This window comes from Vanellus vanellus, assembly GCF_965231255.1.
Source record: "Vanellus vanellus genome assembly, chromosome: 14".
Lineage (NCBI taxonomy): Eukaryota > Metazoa > Chordata > Aves > Charadriiformes > Charadriidae > Vanellus > Vanellus vanellus.
In genome coordinates, this window is record NC_138919.1 from 13,210,332 (window position 1) to 13,234,458 (window position 24,127).

General features: G+C 49.2%; 2 protein-coding genes across 2 annotated transcripts; one reads left to right on the forward strand and one right to left on the reverse strand.

Moving 5' to 3' along the window:
* Positions 1–1,584: 1,584 nt before the first annotated feature.
* On the forward strand, positions 1,585–13,248 carry MSLN (mesothelin; the record flags this gene model as incomplete). The annotated part of the gene is made up of 20 exons (XM_082490739.1): positions 1,585–1,685; positions 2,308–2,429; positions 2,861–3,032; positions 3,344–3,559; positions 3,667–3,837; positions 4,889–5,035; positions 5,181–5,230; positions 6,103–6,223; positions 6,551–6,636; positions 7,219–7,348; positions 7,479–7,669; positions 8,437–8,527; positions 9,022–9,133; positions 9,367–9,551; positions 10,369–10,515; positions 10,748–10,881; positions 11,441–11,568; positions 12,169–12,263; positions 12,845–13,038; positions 13,125–13,248. Exons 2-20 carry the CDS (start codon positions 2,344–2,346, stop codon positions 13,246–13,248), a joined length of 2,580 nt encoding a protein of 859 aa, XP_082346865.1. The 5' UTR covers positions 1,585–1,685; positions 2,308–2,343.
* A 1,514-nt stretch (positions 13,249–14,762) lies between these two features.
* LOC309677845 (mesothelin-like protein) lies at positions 14,763–22,208 on the reverse strand (the record flags this gene model as incomplete). The annotated part of the gene is made up of 16 exons (XM_082490742.1): positions 14,763–14,845; positions 15,553–16,597; positions 16,817–16,917; positions 17,089–17,222; positions 17,488–17,621; positions 17,797–17,952; positions 18,152–18,336; positions 18,940–19,084; positions 19,180–19,270; positions 19,369–19,559; positions 19,645–19,771; positions 20,250–20,335; positions 20,469–20,589; positions 21,125–21,174; positions 21,683–21,714; positions 22,169–22,208. The coding sequence occupies 16 exons, from the start codon at positions 22,206–22,208 to the stop codon at positions 14,763–14,765; spliced, it is 2,721 nt and encodes a 906-aa protein (XP_082346868.1).
* Positions 22,209–24,127: the final 1,919 nt, after the last annotated feature.

Here is a 24,127-nt window from a genome sequence, read left to right on the forward strand (position 1 = left end):
AAATATTGCTATGATGAGAGTTGCTATCCAGAGAAGGGATTATTGCTAGAGTTGATTCTGTCCATAATGTTCAGATTCATGTGGATTTATGTTAATGTTTGTTTAGAAGTCCATATTCACTTGAATTCATGTGTTTCATCTCGTCTCTTACCTTCAGTTTTCTCACGTGCCTCTTTCTCTTGAGTGGAACATGATCTTCATTAATGGCCTGTGGGAGAAGATGTTGCAAGTACCTGATATTGACAGCCCACCCGTTTTGTCTCAGTGGGTCCATGAGGGGCTTCAGCCGTTCCTGGTTGAGCCCAAGGTCTTTGCTTGCCTGCGTGCCAAAAACGTGTTCTGTGAGACGTTTCAGAAGATGTAAGTGGTGAACACAAGCATCGTTTAGTCCCGTGTTGCTGAGATAGGAAAGTGGCCCTGACTCCAAAACAAAGGGCTAAATCCTGTAAGCGCTGTGAACTGATGGAGGCCTGGACGAGGTCTCTGAGAAGCTGTCTCCAAGGCTTCATAACACACCTGCTGACCCTGTAACTAGTCCTCTGCATCAGCCAATGTGTGTGTAATGGCCCTGCTAGCACTGCGTTTCCAAAGCAGTATTGCGGGATTGGCAGTGCAGCCCTCAGATGATTGTGGGGGCTCTTATGAAGGGATTGGTAGCTTTGAAAAGGGATGTGATTGATAGTATCAGTCTTCAAGTAATAGCTGTTTCTGTGAGAATCCAACCCTGCCAGGTTTTACTTCATCTGTGTTTGAGATGTCTGCCTTTCTTATTCATCTTTAGAGTTGCTGCCCTGAATGGCATATATTCTGACCTTCCAGTGGAAGAACAGAGGAATCTTTACACTGGGATCAAATACTATCTCATCCAGGATGGTAAATTACTTAATTTTCTTTAAGAAACAAGAGAATGCTTTAAGTCACTGATATATGCTACAACATTAGCTGCAATCTGTTACAGGGTGAGGCCTCACTGATTTTTTGTGAATTTATATTGTCTCTTCAATGGAAATCGTCTGGGAATATGACAGTGATAAGAAGTATTGGGAATAATTTCCCTGCCTGAAGGGTTTATTAATCCTGGGTTTTATAAATCAGCACAGTCAGCCCTATGCTGACTTATATCCTGTGCAAATGGCATGTACTGCTTTTGTTGTGAAAGAACAGTACAGGGTTTGGTTCTGAGAGCTAAAGAATTCAGCTCAGAATTAGAAAGGCGACCCAGATAAGACACTCCCCTGTCTCCAGGCAGTAGCTTGCATGCAGAATTTAATGACCTGCAAAAAGTTTTTGGCAGATTTGAGGGGAGGAAGGAAGAGACTGGAGAAGTATTTGGAGGGCTGTACAAGAATGAGGTATCTGTCCTGTCCCATGTGTAGGGAATGCACAAACCCCACAGATTTGAGCACAACGAGTGGTCAGAGGCACTTAGGGAGCTCTCTGCTCACTGAGTTCTCTATAGGCTGAATCCTGTTCTGCGTTTGGAAATCTCCAGTCTCCACTGATTTCCTGATACAGTGCAAGTCTGTAGTTTTATGGTGTCTGCCTGTTTTGCAGGATCAAACCAGAAATGCTACAGTGCAGCCATTCCAGGTCTGAATTCCACTGCTTGGTTTGAAAATTATCTTGGATCCTTCTTGGAGCATGCTACTGTTGGAGACCTGCAGCTTTTTGGTGATGAACCAACAGTAAGTGCAGGCTCATCATGGTGATGAAGAACCTACAGTGTGCAAAATATTTTGTGCCTGGGAGGTTGTCTTCCTTCCCTGACCAAAATTCATGGAGATGCTGCTAGCAGGAACATTTCTTTTGTTTATTTGTGGTGAACAGTCACTTCAGTTCTTATTTTCCCCTCCGTCGTGATTTCTTGTGATAAGAGGCACTTGCATAGAAGTTGGTTTCACAAAGGTAGTTCTGCAGAAAGCAAACCAGAGTCAATAAGAGGAGCAAACCCAAACTTTGTCTCAAGACCAATATCCAGGCCTGGTTTAGTGAATGACTGTATGTGTGAACAATGCTGTAGGGGCAGGTCCACATCCTTTAGCAGCTCTCCTACCTTTGTGCCTTACAACAGTCAAAGAGTGAGAGGCTTACCATGCCCTTGGAGTGTAAAGATAAAACAAGGTCCCAGTGTATTAGTTGAAAACAAAAAATAAATTTCCTTACAGCTTTAAAGCCAGGTGAAAAAAAACTTATTGCTTGAAGAGAGGTCTGTTCAAACTGTCCAAGTAACTGTCAGAATTAAAGTATACATCTAAATTATTTTTGTTTGGGTTTGTTTTTTTTTTTCCCTCATGTCAACACCCTCAGCTTCAAAAATTTGCCAGGGATCCAGTCAATATACAGATGATCAGCAACCTCACCTTGCTCTGGGAGACAGCTGTGTACTATACCTCGCTACTGACCTCTGGACCTGGATTTCCCTTATCAAGGTACAGGACCTGACCTGACTTCCTACTTGACTTATGGTTTAGCATGGTACTGTGACTTAGCAAAAGTTTGCTGAGTAGTGATTCTGATGGCTGCTTCCATGAAACCTTTAAAGCGTTTTTCTGTTCCTCAAATAATTTCATCTCACTTGATCTTGGGGAGGGCCAGACCACAAGTTCCAAGTCTTGGGAAATGACTGTTATGCAGTGCCAGCCACCAACTAATGACCAGTAGCACATCTTGCATGTTTTTGCAGTTTTGCATGACACAGGAGTGCTCTCTGTAAACAGGAGCATCAGCATTGTCAGAGCTAAAGTGAATCAGGGGAAACGTGCATTGGAAAAGAGCATCCTTTGGAAAAAAAAAAGGAAAGATCTGACAGATCCACTGTCTATCATACTGGCAACCTCTCCTCCTTGTCTCCCACCTGCAGTCTCCCAGACAGATTTGTTTGCTACCTAAGCCCTTCAGCAGTGAGCAACTTGAGCAGAGATGACGCTTTGAGCTTGGCCCAGAGGATCAGTAAGAACTGTCCATTGAACCTGACACGCAGAGGAATAACTAGAGAGAGAGCTCCCTCCTCCCTGACAACGGAGGAACTGCAGGTAATCTGTCCAGCCCAGTGACTCAGTTCTTCATTCAACTAGACAAAATTTGTGAGGCTTGAGGATCGACTCTAGTGCCTCCTCCTGTGTACACTCCTGTAGGCAATCTTGCTTTTTTTATTGTGGCTTCTGGCTGGTGTTTCACGATATGCAAAATCTTAGTCAGGGGAGGCCAGTCCGTCAACAGGCTTCATCACAGAAGCTTGAGGCACAAAGTCCAGTGATTTAAGACATCCAAAGGCCATAGGATCCAATAGGCTCACCTCGTTGTTGCTCTGACTTTCTTTTCTATCCGTGTGGGACCTTTTCAGGTTGCATCCTCTTTGGTGAGAAAATTTGAGCGTTTCCCTCCTGCAACCCTGCGTGCATTGGGCCAGGCTGCAGTTGGGCTGTCCATATCTGACATCGAAAACAGCATCAGTGATAAAGACCTCGAAGCATCTATTCCTGCCCTGGGTGAAGTTCGTGGCTGGAGCGCTGAGCAGTCCAGCACTATAATCAACAAACTGCTCAGCTCTGGCTACCAGGTACAAAGGATGAGGTCCACAAATGTACCTCACATCTGGTATAGCTAGCTGCCAGCAAATGACGTTTGGCCCTTCCCATAGTCATTCCTGCATGCTTTACCTTTCAGATCTCGAATGGACGGAGCCTGGCAAAGCTAGGTAGCTTGGTGGCTGGCCTCAACAGCAGCACACTTCAAAGTCTGTCTCCAGAAGTGGTCTTGGAAGCCATTAAGTTGCCTGAGTTTGTTCAGCAAATGGTGACCCTGCCCTCTGCTCTGAAAACGACATTTTTGGAAAAGGTGAAGTTGGTTTTCTCTTCAGGCATCATAAATTAGCAAAGCTCCAGTGACTCACAGCTAAGAACACTGGTTACCTGGGGCCAGGCATTGACACACACCCGCGCAGCCAGGCAGCATTCCCTTGGGGGTGTTTGTCATTGCTAAACAGAGTGTGCAGCAGGACAAGCATCTCAAGTCCCTATCACCATGTCTGTGTAGATGTCCTTGGCAGCCAGCCAGTGTGTCCTGTTGAACCTCCTGAGGACAAGGGCAGAAGAGACAGTTGTTTTACGGGGTGGTCCTGGAAGCTACTCCCCACTGACTTGAAAAGATGCTTTCAGAGAAAGGGTATCGTTGTGGTTTAGAGTGAGAACATGTGAGAAGGGAAGGTGGCTTAGAAAGTCGCTTTTAGGCTAGGCTGATCCTTCAGCAATGCACTATTTCATCCCCCCATGTGATTGTGTAGGACGTGTAGGATTTGGACAACTATGTTTTTTTCTAGCCATGACTTCAGTCTTCAGGTTGCATGCGTGGCATTCATGTTTGCTGTTACTCATCTTCCTCTGGTAGGAAAGACTCTGAACTGTGTTTGGCACCAGAGGCGGTGCCTACAGCATGTCTGGAGGCAATGGGGCAGTCAGGGCTCTGTGTCAAGCATTAGGGAAACAACACCTCATTCAGCACAGGATTGTTCTGCAATGTGCCTTAGGCAAGTTGAGACATTGCTAATGTTGGCAGAGGGGAAAGATGTGTCCCTCCTTTCTGGCCTGTTGAACATTTTTAAGGGCATAAAGCCAGGAGGTGGGAAACCGATAAGAGACAGAATCATTCCCATTCATCAGAACCCCAGATACTAGCTCCAAGCAGCTCTCCTAATCTGATGAATATGTTAAACAGGAAATATTTCATAGTGTTAGGTCTCCAAGAAATGCACAGATGATCAGCAGGGGAATTTGCCTGGCTTCTTTCCAGTTTGTCATTTCTTCTACAGCAATTGTTTATTTTAGCCACAGTGTTTGAATGGTTTTGTTTGGGGTTTTTTGTTTGGGGTTTGTTTTTTTTTTTTTCTAAGATTTCCTCCAGTGTAGGTCACCCTGCTGACCTGGTTAAATATATTCCTGATGCTTTGGCCAGTTACATTCCAAAATCATTGCTTGTTTATGGGGAAGAGAAACCCAATATTCAAGATCTCAACAGTAAAATGTGGACCCGAGAACAGTTAATATGCTAGCGGCTTGTGTCCTGCTTACCCCTCAGTGTCATCCTTGGACTCTACAGAGCTATGTGTTTGCTCTGCAAATCTGTCTGAAAATACAGGTGAATGTTGCATGGTAAACCATTGACACCCTGGCTTTGCTTCACAGGCTGCCATGTTTTTCAGTGATGTGATAAGGACTGAGCCTGACTTCAGCAGGTAGCATTTTTCTTCTCTCCTTCCATTTTCCATGTTTGTGTTTGCTTTGATTGCAATTTCCATGTTTCCTTTGGTATGTATGGCAGACCCACCATATTCAGTCCATAGGAGATAGCATGCAAACCCAAACACAGGCATGTAGCATCAATATTTACCAGAGTGTCAACTGCAAAATATACCCATAAACCACACTTTCTTTCTGAAATGATGCTTCCAGCTGAGACTGCGCCTGAAACCTTGTTTCTGACTGCCTCTGTGGAAGGCGTTTCTAATCAGAAAATATGTCAGTCTTCCACAGTGTTGTTCCAGGCACTAAATTTAGCTGATATAAGTCTTTTGTCAGCTCTCGTATCTGAGATGAAAAATTATGAAAACCATGGTATATATCTGGAAAACCAATAGTCGACATCAGTGTCCTGCTGATTGCACAGTGAAGCTTTTCCATATAAAAAGCAATCAAAGTTTCAAGGACTTCTCCCTGAGCTCTCCGAGACTGTGCAAACTATGTTCAGTGATGAGGATCTGCACAACTTTATTTCACTTTCAATGTGTGGCATGTGCTGTAAACGCAGGGAGAAGACTGATTTTGTAATTCAGAATACAGCAATACAACTTGGGATGGAGAGTTTGTCCCTAAATTCCTATTTCTACTACGAGTCTCTAGATTATGTCTATTTGACCAGTGATGGTTTTCTGATCCCCCACATAGGTCAAGACTAGCAATTTTGAGGGGATGGAGTTTGGAGAGTGTTAAACTTTGAGAATGGGGGAGGTTTATGCTTGCTGTATTTCTCATTATATATGTGGGAGATCAGCACTGAATTTTCTCCTGAAGTCCTTGCCCTTCTGAATTGCCTTCTGTAAATGTTCAGGCTTTCCCAGTCAGTCCTCCAAGGCTTCACATGTGCAGCTGTCAATGAGATGGAAGCAGAAAGATTTCAGGAGCTGGCCAAAATCATGAAGAAGAAGAATGTCAAGCTAGGAGAAGACCAGGTCAGTTCCCATATTTCGAAATGCCATGTTTGATGTTGTCATGAAGATTGAGGATTGTTTGAGCAAGAACAAAAAAACTTTCAGCTTCAGGGGCTAGAACAAAAGTAACTGGTCCTGTGTCTCCATTCCACAGTTCTGCATTTCCCTGAAGAGAGGAGGAGTCAAAACCCAGCTGGCTAGGTTTCTCAGGAACCAAACCCTCTGATTTCTTTTTTTTTTTTTCTTCCTTACTTTCAAGCAGAGTAAAATCTTTATATTTCTTTTATTTTTTCTTATGTTTTCATGCTGCTTTTTTTTTCTTTGATGTAAACTGTGGTGTCCTTTCAGCTGAGTTGCTTAGTGAAGATGGTGACGCTGCATGGGATTCCCGAGGATTTAGATAACTATCCTAAAGACCTGTTGCTGTTTTTAAGGTAACTGTGCTATGGTTTTCATGTTGTTGCCTTAGTACTTGGTGGGAAAAAGTGGTATTACTTTATAGTCTAGCTGGTAATGACTAGTTCATGTTTGTATATTTCAGACTTGTTCAGGCCTCCTTAAAGGGAAAAAAAAAGAGATTGCAGAAAGCTTTCAAAAGCCTTTAAGGTCCTTTCAGATTCAACCATCCATCGTATTAATCTAAACACTTTGAAGCTCTTTTTAAATATGTCTGTTTAGTTATGAAACCGGTATGGAGTTTTAGTACTTTCTGGCCTCTGTGAATGTGCTTTTTCCTTACAACATCAATGAAAACGGACAGTAAAGCGGATTTCTTTGTTCCAGTAGCTACCCACTGTGGTTCTGTATGCAAATCTTGAGCAATTTTAAGCTGAGTCTCACAATAGATTCCTTAAGGTGAAAATGAATTTTTAAAAAATGTGGACTAGGATCTTTGGGAACAACAGCTTCATAAAGTTTAGTCTGTGGATGTGGAAGATGTTATATTGGACACAGTATATGTTGAACAGCCTTTTTGATATCATTCACTAGAATTCACAGAGTATTTGTTTTTCTAGTCCTTCTGACTATGCAGCGACAGGAAGCTGTAGGCAGTACTTTGCTAATATTGGGAAAGCGAATCTTGATGTTCTGCAAAGGGAGTCGACTCAGCGGAAACAGCTGCTCTTGGAAGCTTTAGCATGTTTGGTACGTGGTCAGGGACAGCTCTGCACAAGGCTGCGGAGAACTTGGGGTTGTCAGCTGTCAGCAGGAGCAAGAATGCTCGTCTACAGTGGCATCCAGTTCTTTTTAACGCCTCTGTCTTGGATTATTTCAGAAAATTTCTAGCACACAAGTTAATGAGGAAAATGCAGAGATTCTGGGACGTCTGGTCTGTGACCTGGGTGGAGAATACATTAGAAGTTCTGGTGGGAATTTGCTGAAGCAATTAAGCCAGTGTGAATCTTTCCTGCCTGATCAAGAAGAGGCTATAAGGAGTGTCATCAGCAGTGGTAACACTACATTTGGGTATGAATTCTTCTTCCATCAACAAAACAGTTCCCTTAAGCAAAAACATTGTCCTATTAAGACCGGAGTGAACTCCAGCCAACCAGCTTGATCAAAAACTTGAATAATTTGTTGCTTTTGAATTTCACATTGGGCATTTTACATTGCTTTGTTTGAACTTTCTTCAGCTGAAAGGTCTGGCTGGAATTCCACAGGAAAATACATTGTCACTTCTCACCTGCACTAGTTATAAAAGCCTTTCCTCTGGTCTGTTTTTCATTAGCCAAACTTCTCTGAGGCTGTCCTGATGAACACAGGTAGGCTCTAGCTGTTCGTCAGCCACTCACTTTCAGAAAATATTCTGTTTCTACCTGTCAGACTGACAGTTGCTTGATAAATCCTTGGCTGTATCTAACAGAGGTGTTGTCCAGGGAAGCAAAATATTTTCCCTTCCTGTGTCATATGCCCTGAGATCTTGGCACTGAATTGGGCAATAGTGAGCAATAGATATTATTTGGGTTTCAGGCTTAGGAAAATAATGTATTTCTCAAATGCCATTTTCCCACCCAGCTGCCCTTATTCGTGTTAGTAACAATTGCTCTTGCTCTGGTGGAATGAAGTTTTGTGTAACAGGAAGAGATCAAGAAGTTTTAGGATTTAAATCTTGTATTTTCTTAACTTCAGATGTTACAAGGACATAATCCTGGCAGCTTTTAAGGTGTTGTTTTTGGGGTTTTTTTTGTGGCATTCTTTCTTGAAAGCTGATCCCTGCTAATTTTTGTGTGCAGGCCTCCTGTAGCATGGTCAGCTTTTACCTTGAATGAGCTCAGTGGATTGATTCCTGTATTTGATCACAGCATTTTGCAGAAGATCCCCAAGGTGGGTATTCATAGAGGTGTGGGGAGTTTGGGAAGCACTCCTAGGTCCTGCAGTATGGAAGAAATATGATGGGGGTTGTTTAACCAGTATGTTTTCAGTAGTGTCTTCATTTAAAAAGTGTGGTGCCAAAGGGGATGGGTGTACTGTGGGAAGTGAGGGTTGATCAAGCTGACAGCCTGGAACTGCAAATCTAGATCGCTGTCATCCCCTCCCTGTAACTGTTTGAAGGGTACCAGAGGTGGAACGCAGTAGTAACTGTATACAGCGCTTTGTGAGGGGGTAAAGTCATTTATGGGGCATGGGATATGATAGAGTTTAAGCATTTAGAAATTTTCCTTTGGCTCACTAAGGAAAAATCTCTACGCTTATAGCAGCAGGTCTACTGCCCATAGTACTTCAACAGCGAAGTTCCTTGTCTGTGTGAGTGGCAACTTGTTATGCTGGTGGTATGCCCAAGATCACAATATCCCCCTGATGAAACATTTTCCTTGCAGAATGCTTTAACTCTTTGGCTGAAAAACTTTGCACACGATTCACCTCTGTCAAGGGAACAGCTGGCCACCATTGTTGAAGAACTCCTGCCTACTAGGCATAGGCGTGCTGATGGTATGAGAGCTTTCTCTGATCCATAATGGCAGCATTCTCCCTGGTATCAGGTTGACCCTAGTGCTTGTGGGTCTCCCTAAATGCTCTGGGTTGAACTATGAAACACTTGGTGGCAGGTCGCCCAGCAGGAGGGTGGTACCATGATTGCATACCTGCCTATCTCCAGCAAGGGAGCATTCAAAGCTTGAAGCAAATGATTTAACACTGAGCGCATTTGATAATTGCTTCAACAGGTTGCCCACCTAACAAGCGGATAACAGAGATGGTTCTCAACAATTACTTAATGCCTATTGACTACACAGCTGAGCAGTTACATACTTGCCTGAAGAATGTCTCTCTGGATAATCACCTCTCTCAGATACTGACCTATCCCTTCAATACTCAGCAGTTAGCTGTGCTGAAGAGGCATCTGGATGAGGTAATGCCAGGCTGAAGGATGTAAAATTATCTACTGATGAGATTGCTCTGGGACTTGTCCAGTTGAGTTTAAGCGTCTCCAAGGACTGAGACTCCGCTATCTCTCTGGGCTCCTCTTCCAGTGTTTGACCAACTTTACTATGAAAATATGTGTTTCTTAATATCTAATCAGAATTGTCGTTGCCTGTTGGTCCTTATCCTTTCATTGTGCACCTCTGAGAAGAGTGTGGCTCCATCTTCCCTATAGTCTCCCATTAGATAGTTGAAGACAGTAATAAAATCCTCACCTAGTCTTCTTCAGACTAAACAACCCAGCTCTCTCAGTCCCACTGCCCCACTTTGAATGTTGTGTGCTTCTGCCTTCCTGACCAGCGTGGCCCTCTGCTAGACTTGCTAGTCTTTGCTAGACTTTGTCAACGTCTTTCTTGTATCAGGGAGCCCAAAACTGGACATAGTATGCAGATGGGGTCTTGCAAGTGCCAACCAAATGGAGGGGAATAATAATTTCCCTTGACCTGCTGGCTGTGCTGCTGCTAGGTAAGCCCAGTATTTGATTAGCCTTTGCCACTGCAAGGCATAGTGCCCGCTCAGGTCCGTGTTGAGTCAGTTCACAGTGCTTCAGGTTTTCTTCCTTCCCCCGGGGCCTGCTTGCCTGAACTATCAAGCAGAAAAAAGACAGATGTGCTCATGGAATCTCACTGGCTTTGGTTTCTTTTTCCTTGCAGGCCTTTTGGGCTTTTCCACATTAATTTTGCAAAGAGCATAAATTCATAAGCGCAGGCATGATAATGGTAGCACTAACAACAGTCTGTCCACAGACATATCCTGATGGGTATCCTGAAAGTCTGCTCCCCAAACTGGGCTCCCTCGTTTCTTTCATCACCCCTGAGGATGTTTCCAAATGGAAGATAACTTCGGCTGACATGCTGGCTGTCTTGCTAAAAAATCGGCCTGCTGATGCTCAGGTAGGGATTTGGGTTTGCTTTCCTGCCCATGTTTGCTTCCTGGTTTGGGAGCTGCTGGTTTAGGACTAGCTTAGTGGGTTCAAAGATGATTGACCCATCCTTGAGGTCCAAACAAATACATTTGAAATGATTCAATTTTATTTTTGTAATTATTGCATTTGTTTATCTTTTGAGGATGAAAACATAAATTCTGATTCAAGTTAACTTTTGAAAAAATTAAATGTGTTTCTAGGCTTCTGCAATGATTAGAAGATACGTTGGCTTGGGAAATGCCTTGAATGCCGATGCACTGAACGCAATTGGTACAGAATATGTGTGCCTGCTAACTGTGACCGAGTTGAATATGATAGACTTCAACAGCTTGAAGTGAGTCAAATATTGTGATGCTCTTGGCTTCTTGCAAAAGCACTTTCCCATCAACAAATGCATTTTCCTTTTCTCTCCACTCAGTGAGAGGAAATCTAGGAAGCAACTCGGTACCTGCCCTGTGTCCAGGTGTAAAAGCCTGCTGTTCTCTATCCTGCCAGGAAGGGCTCAGATTTGCAATCAAACTCTCTTTATTGTAGCTCAGCTGACAACAGATATGGTCTGCATACATGCTTTTATTCTAGAGCTAAAAGAGAGTTAATTAATTTAAATTCCTTTGAAAGACTGCTAAATGAAATTAATTAACTACATCTTTGTAAATCCAGAAACTTACCAGGCCCCATCAGAGTCATCATAACTTAGAAGACACATCATTTTAAGCAGGAGACCGAGCAATTATTTTTTGCTTTTAGCTTCTCTCCATACCTCTCCATACTGGGAAGAGGGGGTATCCTGTCTTACATAGAGAATCCCAGAAAGATACTCAGAGCAGTTTAAAATTTGTTCAGGTTGAAGATAATAAAAACTTTTATCTCCCTAAATCTTCGTTTTTCTGCAGACTAGCATCTCTGAATCCTTCAGCTTGTTCACAGTTTACGAAAGACATCTTATATGCTAAAGCAAAACGTGCTTTCTCAGACCAGCACCATTCACCTGCTTACTATGAGCTTATTGAACCATATCTAGGTATGTAAAAGAACAGTATATTACGGGGAAAGAGACAGGTCTTAACCAGAAGCGGATGAGTATCAAACACCATCTAAGATTTGGGAATTTTTAAAGCCAAGTTGTTCAAAGTTTCAGTCTTTTCCAACTTCTAGATGGTATAAAATATTCTTGAAAGATTGTGTACCTGACTTGCCCAGATCAGTTGTTGGACTATCACAGGGAAAATCAAACTCATGATTCCTGGGATGGGTAAGATTTGCGAGATCCATGAGAAATCAAACTGCTAATGCTTAATGCTTGTCTCACAGCCCTTCTCCATGTTACAAAACATGGATTTTTCCCTGTTAAGACAAGAATTTATTCACAGCCTGAGCAAACTCTTCTTTACCCCTCTGTCTAGCATCTGGCATTGTCGCAGATTGATTTAACAGCCAACACAATAATACCTCCAGCAAAATGAAGTAGTGTCCATGTATTTTACAGTTGGAACTCTGTTAGCAACCCCAGCCTAATAAATTTTGGAGACATCATTATAGCTCTACCTTACACAGATATACAGCACTGCTCATTTGAGGGTTGTCCCCCATGCTTTGATATATTTTCTCTTTTTGGTTCCAGGGGGTGCTCCTGGTGTGGATCTCAGAGCTCTAAGCAAGGACAACGTGAACATGGAAGTTAGTACTTTTGCGAAGTTAAGAAGAGACTCTGTGATGGTGAGCCGAATCATCAAATTGTTTGATTCCATGCATTCGTATTATGCTAAGTAGTTGGGTTTGGTCACATTATCAAATTCAGAATGATGCTAGACCAGTAGAAAGTGGAGAAACAGTCTGAAATGTCTTCAAAAATATAATTTGGAGTCCTACATGGATGCTAAGTCCGTCTTACTGGGGAATTTCTTCAGGGCAGGCTCTCATAGCAGTAGTGGCATGAGCAGGGGACAGTTGTCCATTAGACTGCAGTCCACAGCTATGTGACAATTCTTCTGACATGAGTGTTAGCAGTAATATAATCAATTTTGGAAGAAAGCCCAGTGATTTGGGCAGGGACTGGGGCCCCCACTTGAATGTGGGAGACTTGTCATCAGAGGACAACAGAAATAGTCTTTGAGGAACCATCATGTTCATTCCCCTAACCTAAGGGAAGATTGTCCCAGTTGAAACCACTTACCACAAATTTGTCTTCCTTGCTCTTCACACTTCTGCTAATAGAAACCTCATCGGTTCCTTGGTCAGAGGTATTATTTCCATTCCTGTGTTTCCATCTGTAATTCTTGCTTTTTGATTCCTCCTAGAGCCTGACACTTTCTGAGGTTCAGGGCTTGCTGGGCATAAATTTTCGTGATCTGGAGAAATGGCAGAACAAGTCTCCCATCAAGGAATGGGTTCAAATGCAGAAACAATCAGAATTGGATAAACTGCAGATTGGGCTCACTGGGGGAACACAAGAAGGCTACATCAACATTGTCGGGCCCAAATTTCAGCGTATGTATTATGTTAGGACTTCTGATTGTTGTGCTTTAAACAGTTCAATCGTTGATGTCCTTGCACTGATGCCCTCTCTTTTTCCTCTAGCGCCATCCTCAGCCTCTCCGAGTACTGTGGCCATGACATTCCACCTCCTGCCTGCTCTGCTTATCACTTTCCTGATGGTGTCGGTCTTGTCTTGAAAGTCTTCCCTCAAGAGAAAGCAAGATGAGGGGCACCAGCCTGTGACCTGCTCTGAGGCCTGTTGGGGACAGCCATGCCTGGGGGGTGAGGGGGTGTTTAGTGCTAGCAGGCAGCTAGTATGCAGCCCAGGGTTCACTTTTAGGTACTTTGTCTTTCAAATCACTCAAAAAACCCCATTGTTCTGTCTGAAGGGAAAATTTCAGACTCTTCAGAGCAGGATCTTTGCCTTGGGTACAGACTAAGCCCAGGTAAGCCCCAGCCATATAACTGCAACAATAATGATGTCAATATTTTACTGCGCAACCTTGCTGGGTTTAAGGGTGAGCAAATTGGCTGTTCTGCATGTTAACGATTACGTTTCTCAAAGAGCCTGATCTCTTGACAGTGCCAAGGCCTCTGAGTGAGAGTGAAGTTTTCCAGCTGATTGTGAATAAATAATGGAACTAAGTAAAAAATGCCAGAAGCAAATTGATGAGTTGCTGTTGTTGTCTCTTCATTCAGACTGCCCGGACCTTCATGTCTGGAGGTATCGGTCCCAATTAAATGGTCAGAAACCCCAGACATGCCTTTTCCTTTTCTTTGGTGTTGACTACTCAACACTAAAGAGCTGAGGCTGTTCTCAGCTTCCTCAGGGGAAGGGTATAAGAACTTTGTATAAGATTTTCAATGCTGTCTTTTCCCACTCATTGGGAATTTCTGTCCAAAAACCCCTCAGTGCAACCTGTATCCAGTCCCTGAAATCCCCCTTTTTCCCCCAGGAGGAGAGCCTGTCTGCAAAGACATTATAAATGTTCATTGTCCATGCTTTACAGAAAGAGGAGACCAAGAGAGTAAGCAGAAGATTTGCAAGTTGGAGGGAGAAACACTCTTGTAGTAGAGCTATTGGAGGAGGAGACGCTAGATAATGAAGAAAGTCAGAGCAAAAGAAGTGCAAACTGTTTAGATTTAAGCTAGCTAGAAAAACTACAATACAAAGGACTAAACACATCAAAGAACACATTTGATTAGGAAAAAAAGGCTAATTGTTTTATTATATAGCATTGCAACAGTAATCAAGATAAACTATCTTCAGTTAATCATCCCTCTCACTAGGCTTCGCGTAGTTTGAACAAATCTTGATCAAAAATCTCCTAAGTTCGCGAAACAAGTTAAACAAGTGGATCTCTGAGCTTTCAGACAGTGTTGCTGGGCCATATTCTGCTTCTTTTGCAGCAGCCAGTAACTCAAATCCCTGAGTTGTCCCACTGTTTCAACAGCATTAATGCATTGTCAGAGCAGTCAGTATTGCTGGCAATTGTATTACACAGACCAACTAGCTAGCAAGTACCTGTAGGGCTTCTTTGGGCTGGAAAAATTTCTATCCTCCTTTCACTGCCCAGCCTCAGAAATAATAAGCAAATTCTGTGCTGGTATCAAACAGACAAACTCTGTTCCTTTCCTGGGTTTCCGCTTTTCCGCAGGGAATTTGCCAGCACCGTTGTTTTGCAGGATGGTGAAAATTAAGGGAGGGATGCAGTGAGTATGGTGCTGGAGGTGGCAGTGTCAGAGAAGCCCCTGCAGCAGTGAGCTTGCCACGGCTGTCATCAGTATGTGCGCTAGGCAGGAGGAGAGTCTGGATCCTGACCCTAGGTGGAGGAGACAGATGAGAAAGAATTGGGTTATCCAGACAAACAGCACAAGTGAGCTGTGAGGGCAGTAGAGCTGCTTTGGGATTCAGGTACCCCAGAGGATTGCACGTATCAGGACAACACTTTTCTACCTTTAGTGACATTGCCCATACCCGCACCCCAGTTATAAATGTCACCTGGCCATGAATACTCAGCAGCACTATTTTCTTACTCTCACCAGTGTAAAGCAGGAGGAAATCTGGTGAGTCATTAAAGCTACAGATGTAGCTCTGTCAGGTTAAACAACTTCAGATTTTAGCTCTTTTACAGCGATGCCTATTCAGAAACACTGTGCAGCTAAAGCACGGAAGGCCATATCCTTGCCTTGTGAAAACCAGCACAGTGCATTGGCATTAATGGAATTAATCCAGCTTTCTGCAGGGCAGTTGAGAGGTGCTGTGCATGATGAGACACCTTACGGGCCACCTTGCCAGACTTGCAGAGTGCATGAAGGCAGTGTGCTCCAGGTCCAGGGGCTGTGACACCCTGGAAAACCACGTCGCTACCTGTCCAGCCAGTAACTACTTGGGGTTTCTTGTGGACAGCAGCAGACCAGTATGGAATCTGGCCAGGAAGCAGGTGGATCAGCTACTGCTTGTCAGTGAAGACTTCTGCCTCCCCATGGATTCCTAAGCCTTTCCCGACACCGAACATTGATGCCTTACCAGCTTCAGGTTGCAGGTTGATGTATCCACCAGGTGTTGGTCTCGGTGGCTCTGGCACACCTGCAGGTGTTTTTTTAGTGGTCTCACTGCTGGTGGTGGTGGAAAAGGGTCCAAGAAATGCTGGAGGGGCAGTGGTCTTGCAAGCTAATGTTGTAGTCTTGGCTGTTGAGGAGATGACGCTCTTTTGGGTGGAGATGGTGGAGTTGGGAATCAGGGTGGGCTTGTGGGGATGGAGGTTCATTTCTGTGGCTGCGGTGGCAGTGGGTGCAGAGGTGGAGATAGAGACAAGGGTGCTGGGACCATTGTAGGTGCTCAGTGTGGTGGTGTTAGGGGTGGCAGGAGTGGGGTTGACAGTACTCCCAGGTGCTGGGGGTTTCATGGACACCAGTGGGGTGCTGGTGTTGTGGGTGGTAACAGCCAGGTTAGTAACAACACTGGTGGTGGTGGTGGCCCTGTGTGTGAGAGCAGGGGGTGGGACGGAGCTGGGAGAGGTGGCGTTGGGGTTGACAGCTGCTAGGATGGTGGTGAGGAGGCTGACAGCAGGGGGGGTGGCCTTATTTGACGTGGCAGACTGGTGGATGGAGCATGGGATGATGGAGTTGGTTGTGGGAGCAGGTTGGGCAGCAGAGGTGGCAGGGGGACTCCCAGAAGCACTGGGGGTGGTGGTGTAAGTGCGTGGGGGAGTGCTGTGAGGGGGGGTCGGGCTGATAGCGCTTGGTGTGGGGGCCTTGTGGGGGCCGGTAGTTGAATTAGTGGTAGAGAGGCTGCTAATGGCAATAGGGGTGGGGACAGTGGGGAAGGTGGTGGGCGCGGGGACGGTGGCCGTGGGGGTGATACTGGCCGAAGGGGTGGGGTGAGGAGGAGTGGTTGTCCCCGCGGGGCTGGGGTCCTCTGTTCCCCCTTGCAGGCCGATTCCCAGCAGACAGTCCAGTTCCCGCTGGGACTGTCTCTTCACCCAGCTCATCACCGAGGTCTCATTTTCAGCTTCCTTCAGGTCACGGAGGTTTTCCCCGAGCAAATTTTTCACATCTGTGACGCTGAGTTTCTGCAATACATGTACAACAACGTCTTTGTTCATCCTCACAGCTGGCATCACCACAAAGTGTTTTTCTAATGGGACTGTAGAGCAAGTAATAACTTCCAAAAGAAAATTTAAAAAGGTAGAAAAATAGATACTTGGTGATCTGATGGTGCTGCGGCGCTCAGCCCTCGACTAGCCCTGCCCTTCAGCGGGGAAAAGAGGAACACTGTACTGGGGACGTACCTGCAGTTCATCGGGATTTAGGGCAAGAAAGGTGTCCATGTCCATGTCTATGGCAACATCAGCTTCAGCCAAGTCTTTCAGGTCCTTTGCTGGAGCTCCACCTTAAAGAAAGCGTATGGGGCACCTAGACACGTGCAAACACTTCCAACACTTTTGGAGGGGTTCTGGAGACTGCTAGGGGTATCCCTAGTGTGGCTAACCCCCCCCCAGCCGAGGAAGAGATGTCCAACCTCCGTCGCCACGGGAAGGAGGGTGAAGGCTGAAACACCTACCCAGGTACGGCCAAATCTGGCAATAATAGGCCCTGGTGGTGCCAGCCTGGCCAGCAAAGGCCTCCTGGGCTTTTCTGTAGAGCTGGTCCTTCTTGGTTTGAGAACAAGCAGAAATGTTTAATTGTCCAGCAGTCCTGGGGAGAGGGAGGGTCACAGGTTAGAGCTGGGGGCAGCACCCCAAGCCACAGCTGAAGCCCTTTTGTTGGGACGGGGACATGAGCCGTCTGTCCCTGCCCAGTGGCTCAGGCAGGAGCTGGGAGCAGGATGCGGCCGTGCCACCGTGTTGCCTGAGAGTGGGAAGAGCTGAAATGGAGGTGGGAGTCTGCCGTCCCACCATCTATTTCTCCCGTGGTCCCAGGGCCCTCACAGGACTGAAAAGCATCCCTAAAAGCGGCTTACCTGATTGCTTCTGGAGGGATTTGCTCGATCTGTTCCTCCTGCAGGTTACACAGGTTTCTCCCACCGATTTTCCGAAGCAAGGGCCCCGTCAAGGTGCCCCCCAGGGCCTGGTACCTGCTGAGCAGCTGCTGGACCTGGGAAATGGTTGCACGCAGGCAGGGAAGGAAGATGCTCCCAGTAGAAACGCATGCGCTGCAAAACCACCGTGCCGCCCTCGGGCAATGCCCTCGCCCCGAGCCGGGCTTGGGCACCGAGCGGTCCTGGTTAGGGTTGACCAGCACCCGTCCCCCGCTGCTGCCGTGGGTTTACCTGGGGAGCCTCCCACTTGCCATCTGAGGGGTTGAGCAGGGCGGAGAGCGTGTCGCTGGACGTCACCGGCCACAGGCTGATCTCCTCCGCCGTGTACTGCCGGGACAACGGCCCGAACAGCTTCAGCTGCTCCTCCGGGATCCCCGATGGGTAAATCTGTAGGGCCAGACCAGTGGGGCAGAAAAGAGGGTCAGGGAAGGGAAAAGAAGGCAGAAACGGGTGCAAAGGACCTGCTCAGGTGCCTTCATCCCCATGGCCGGTGATACCCGTTCCTGCAGCAGGTCTCGCCCGTGCCGGAGCATGCCTATGCTAACGGGAGGCTGCGTGGGGGTTCCTGCCCTGCATCACCCATCACCTGCTCCAGTTTTTTTTTCACGACCCGGAGGTACTCCACGGGGAGCGGCTGTTCCAGCAGAGGCTCCAGGTTTGCTTTTAAAACCTCATTGCTCAGGCAGAGGTCAAGCTGCTTGCTGGTGCTGTAGTTGATGAGTAAGAGGGGGTCGGAGACGGTGCTGGCCGTGACGGGGGCGGACAGGCAGCCTGTGGGCAGGGAGGGCAGGTCAGGCAGATGGCATTTGCTCCCTCCCGCCTGGCCCTGGTCCTGCCACAGGGCCCCAGAGCTCCTCAGAAGAGCCAGGGTGAATGAACAGGGAATTGCAATAACGCAGATCAAGCTGTCCTGCCAGACAGGATTGCAAATGAACCCCCCCATCCCCTGAGTCCCCAACCCGTGAAGATGCCTTATTTGCTTTCATTACTCAAAGTTATTCCTGAAAAACTCGGTGATGTTTCTGCAGACCTTGTGTGCTTTGTCCTGTTGAAGGCAACTAAAAATGAACCCTTTCCCACGTCACCCATACGAGCATCCTCCCCTGGTGCTGTTCCTGCCCAGCTCCTGGAGTTTTCTCCCCCTGCTCCAGCTCCTTCCCGGCTTTCCTGCTCCCAGCTAAGAGCAAACAGCCCAGTGTGCTGTGAGAACGTTTCCTCCATCTCCCCAGTTACTTTAAGGGAATCCTACAGCTTTCTGCCTGGTCCTGTCCCCCTCCCTGGCACCACCTAGATGCTAACCAGCCCAGGGGCTTTCCCCCCCAGCCCCGAGCTCTGAACCGGTCTGGACTGGCAGTGGTGTAGGAAAACACTCACGGTCTGTGTTTCGCTTCAGCCTGGGATGAGATGAAGCCGATGCCGCTGTGAAGGCCCTGAGGAGGGTCAGGGATTTCTCCCGCTGGGAACGTCCCTGGCTGCTGTACGCAGCCACGATGCTCCGGCTGAAAGCCTCCCGCGCTGCCTGCCGGGGGGAGGCAGAGGGTGCTGGGTCCCGCAGCCTCGGGGCTGGCCTGGCTGGTGGGCAGCGTGCCCCGAGGTCTTGAGGAGGGGGCTTACCTTGGGCACCAAGCTCAGTGTGGTCTGGTTCAACGCCAGCACGAGTGGCCCCAAATTTTGCAGAGTCTGTAAATCCCAGCTCGAAGGATCCCTGCAGCCATGGGGAGAAGGACTGGCTCAGCATCCTCGCGGGTATGCCATCCCTCCTGCTCATTGCCCACCCCATAAGAGGAAGCGGAGGCTCCTTACCCATACACTGTGCCCCCCTGGAGGAGCACGGCATTGAGGGCGTCCTGCTGGGCCTCTGTTAGTGCTGGGCAGAGCTTCAGGTTCTCCAGGACACTGGGGTCCGAGGCTGTGATGGTCTCAGGCTCCATGTCGCACACCAGTGCCCCGAGGCCACTGAGCTGCTCGGGGCGCAGGCGGCTGCTCCTCACCCCCTGGGAGAGACCACACAGCCCTCGTATAAATGCCCGTCGAGGGGTGCGGGGGACCCTGGATGCCCCCAGCTCGGTCCCCACTCACCAGGCAGGCCAGCGCCCCGCGCAGCAGCCCCATCCGCCGGGCTGAGCCCCTGGGCAGCAGGTCCAGGTTCCCGCGGGATGCCCGGGCGTAAAACGCTCTGCAGGTCCCACCGCGCAACTCGGCTGAGCTGCGGGGAGCAATAGTCAACATGGCAGGGAGGACCGGGACGAAGGGCAGGAGGTATTTAATGTTGTTTTTTTTTGGGGGGGAGCATGAGGAAAGTCATTTTAAATGGTCACTCCCTTCTGAGCAACGAGCTGCGGAGTTGCACGGGTTAGGGGGGGTCTACTCTTACCCTGGGGAGGACATCTCGGGCACAGGATGGGGGCTACCAAACCCCATGCACCCTATGCCGTGGCCAGCACGGCCCCAGCCTCGGCGAGGAGTGGGGTGAGGAGAGGACCAGGGGGGTCTGCAGGGCTGGAAATGCCCCGTGTGGGTCTGAAGGTGCCCGTACACGCAGGCATCGAACTGCAGATTTCGTAACACTCTTTTCCCACGCAGAGCTCCCGGGCCCCGGGAGCTGCGCCAGGGCCATGCCGGCGAGGGCTGGATGGCGTGATTCGGCACCAAAACCGCAGCTGTGTGCTGCCCTCGATACTCACTCAAAGAAGAGCAGCAGGTCTGGTGGGTACCTGCCGAAATCGGCCGTCAGGTTCTTGGCAGCGAGCAGCCTGGCCAGGCAGGAGAGCTGGGCAGAGAGAGGCTGTTCTTGACAACACTGAGGTGGTGAGTCCCCCTTTTCCCCGGCACCCTCCGGCTCCCCCCGGACTCCTTGCGCCCCGTGGGGCTCTGCGGGGTCCACAGTCCCTGTCTCTGCCCACCTGGGCACCGCTCAGCTCCACCGTTTCATTCTGCAATCCCTGGGCAAACGCGCGGATGTCGGCAGCAGGCAGGTCGCTGGCTGGGATGCACTGGAAACCTCGCAGGACCGAGGCCGGGAGGCTGCGATGGGGAGGCACCGCTTGCATTTCACCCTCCACTTCGGCTCCCCAACACCCCGCGGAAGAAGAACCCGCTTGTTCCCTTGGGAAATCCCCCTTTGCCCTGACCGCGAGGTAAGTGGGAATAACGTGGGGTGTTGTGAAAACGTCCCCCAGCCCCGGTGCCGTGGTGGTGCGGAAGGGGATGCCTTGCAGCCCTGAGGGTGCCCACCATATCCGGGCTTTGGGTGAGGGAGAAACCAGCGGAGCCTGGATTTCGGCTCGGGGAGGCTCCCGTTGCATCTGCGTCATCCGTAAAGGAAAGGAAATTCTTGGTGTGTTTATGCTACGCCAAAAGCCGTCGCAGCTGAAATCCCAGCCTGGGCGCCGGCACCAGAACCGGCTGCGCAAGGCTCTAAATCCTCTCCAGCCCAAGTGACCTGTCACAGCAGCCGTGCCACGGGTGTGGGGAGAAACGGAAAATCCGCCTGGGTGGATGCACTCCCCGAGACCCCCCCTCCAGCTTGTCAGGGACCCTGGCAGGGGATGGTACTTACTCGGTGGGCTGCTCGGTGGCAGACAGGACGGCTCCGACCATCAGGGTGGCCTGGGGAGGAGGACGGAGGGACACTCAGCGGCAGCGAGGAACAAAGGGCTTTTAAACACAGGGACCGAGCGGGGAATGGGATCTGCCCCGGCCGGTGTGCCCACACCAGCGGCTGCTGCCCACAAACCACAGGCGGCCGAGAACTGCAGCAGCCGCGGGGCGGCCCTGGGTTACCTGCGGGGGCAAAAGCCACCACAGCCGCTCTCAGGAGTGGGGACCCTTCAACAGCGGGTCTCTCCCTGCCTCCCCAGTGCAGGGTTTAGGGTCCCAGCCCTCGGTTTGGGAGCAGGGCAGGGAGGCTGCCGGGCAGCGGGTGAGCGAGGGATGGGATGGGAGAGGGACAGGGTCATGGGCTGCCCAGGGGGCCAGCGGGGACGCGGTGGCTTTGCCTCCCTGAAGCTGAGGGCCAGGGGAACTACGGCAGCTCTGCCGCTCCCGGCGCCAGCTGTGATGTTTTGGCAAAGCCCTGGCGTATTCGGAGCCGCTGGAACTGCCGACGGTGACTCACCATTGCCGCTTTCATGAGGTCTGCGGAGAAACCTGCAACAAAACGGGAGCGGGTTATAAAACATCCGTGACCGTATGCGCTGTTGGGGGCTGTTACAAAGCAGCTCCAGGTTTAAAGTCTGGGAAGGGTCTTTTCTTTGTCAATTTAACAATATTTAGTAAATGCTGGCGAACGCTATGCAGAGAGCAGCCCCCGTACCACCCTGCAGCCTGTGCCAGCCCGGACAACCTGGGGTGCCTCAGGGTGGGTTTAGAAGACAAAAAGTGATAAATCCGCCCCTGGGAATACGTTTGTGCAGATTTCTAAGGCGCTGCCGACTGCAGCTGGGAAAAACTCCCGCTGCCTGTGGATGCTGATGGGAGCAGCAGGCAGAGCGCGGGGAGCACCAAAGCCACCTGGGTTGGGAATGAAAAGCACGGTGGGCTGGAGCATCCCCAGTGCCGGGGGGTGCAAAGGGGCTTTGCGGAGACAAGACATACAACTCACGGAGGCAGAGAGCGATGGCTGCCGGGGCTGCCCATGCCATGCTGCCTGTGCCGGGGCTTCGTCCTCAGTGCAGGTCAGGCGAGCACAGAGCGCAGATGGGGAGCTGTGTCCCACACCCCGGGACGGTGCCGGCTGCTGGCCCGGCTAGGAATGGTCCTGCAGGCGATTTCCCTTGTCCGACGTTGGGGCTGGAGCCGCAGGATCGCAGCAGGTCAGCGTGCCCACCCGTGCTCTGTGAGTGCCTTCACAGCCGCCCCCTGCAACCAAGCAAGAGATTTTAAATCCTACGTAGCAGAAACCAGAATTTCATTCTCCATCTGTTATTAAAAGAAACTCCACAATAAATTGTCCTCTCTGACACCCAGAGCCCTGATCCCATCCGGACTCTGCAGGGACAGGGTCCCCTTCCATCCCTCGGCTCCACACGGAGCCACACCAGCACAGACTGGGAGAAACCCAGTGCAAACCAGTGGAGGAGCACCAGCAGGTGTTGCCCTCCCCCTGTACCCGACTCCACACCCCTCAGCTAAAAACCCCCAATAGCAAATAAATCCCCGCTCTAGAAATGCCATCGATGGGCTGCTCAGCGCCGCCCAGAGCAATTAGCTTATTGCCCTCCGAACTAGATGCGAGTGATTTTTCCGCTGAGTCTCATTACGCTCCCCAAATCCCACCGGTGGCTTTACCAAGTCACTCTCCGTCCGGCGGAATTTGGCTCGGTGCTGAGGACTCGGCGCTGCTCAGCCGGGGAAGGTGCTCACCCACCCGCGGTGGCCGGGGATGGGCAGCACCGGGGAGGGCTCCGCACTTATCTGCTGCGGGGTGGGGATGTTGCTCTGAAAAACGGGGTGTGACGGGGCAGTTTCTCAACAGTGTTTTGTAAAGCTGCTTTCTCTCCTGGTTTTGGTTTTGTTGGATTTGGTTTTGGTTTTTTGGGTTTTGTTTTGTTTTTGGTTTTTTTTTTTCGCTTGTAAAAGGTCACTTTGAACTTTGGGTCAAATGAGTTAAATCCTCTAGTTTGGTGATTTCTGTGCTCCAGATGGAGACAAAGGTCCTCCCAGTTTGTAAAAAAAACCTTCAAGCTATTCAGGGGCATATCTTATAGGGCAAACGGCGTGCAGAATAGATAAGCCCTTGGTGATGGGCTCAGCACCCCTCCGGGAGGTGCTTCCCTCACACCGTCCTTTTTGCCTTGGCTACGGACAATCCTGTTCCCCTTTTTACAGCTTTCTCCCTGGGATTTTGGTTGGACTTGATGATCTTAAAGGTCCCTTCCAACCTCACTGATTCTATGATTCTATGATTCTATGATTTCTGATCCCGCTCTGAAATGCCGTCCAGCACATGCTGGGCCAAAAGGAGACCAAAAAGAAAGGAAGCAAAACCTTTCCGAGGCTGTGTGATGAAAACCCAGAGGAGCCTGATGCTCTGCGGCAGCAAAGGTGTTATCTGTGCATTTATCCCGGGAAAAGAGAAGGTGAGAACAGTCGGCAGTGCTTGGCTGAGCCGTCCATCCCGGCCACGCCAGCAAGTCAGCCGGGTTTGGGGACATCAGCCTTCACACAGGGTCTCTGGACCCACCGGTGCAGCGCTGAGCGAGGTTTGCCATCCCCGGTGCCCCCGGCTGATGTCCCCGTCCCTGTCCCCCACCGAGCAACCGGTCCTGCAGCACCAGGGCTTGGTCAACCGCCCGCGGGTGTTTCTGGTTTCTATTTTGGAAGGTTTTGCTGTAAAAATAGCTCTTGTTGGAGCGGTAAAATTACAGAAACTTGTTCGCTATGAGGCTGCCGGTGGGACACGGCCCCTGCCCCAGGCTTGCTGGCCAGAGGTGGCTGGAGCGGGAGGGCAGGGACACATCAGGGCCCCTTTGCGGGTCACCGCGTCCACCATGTCCCCGCAGAGCTTAAAACTGGCCCTGAAACAACCTTGGGAGGAGCAAGCACAGGAGCATCCACCCCA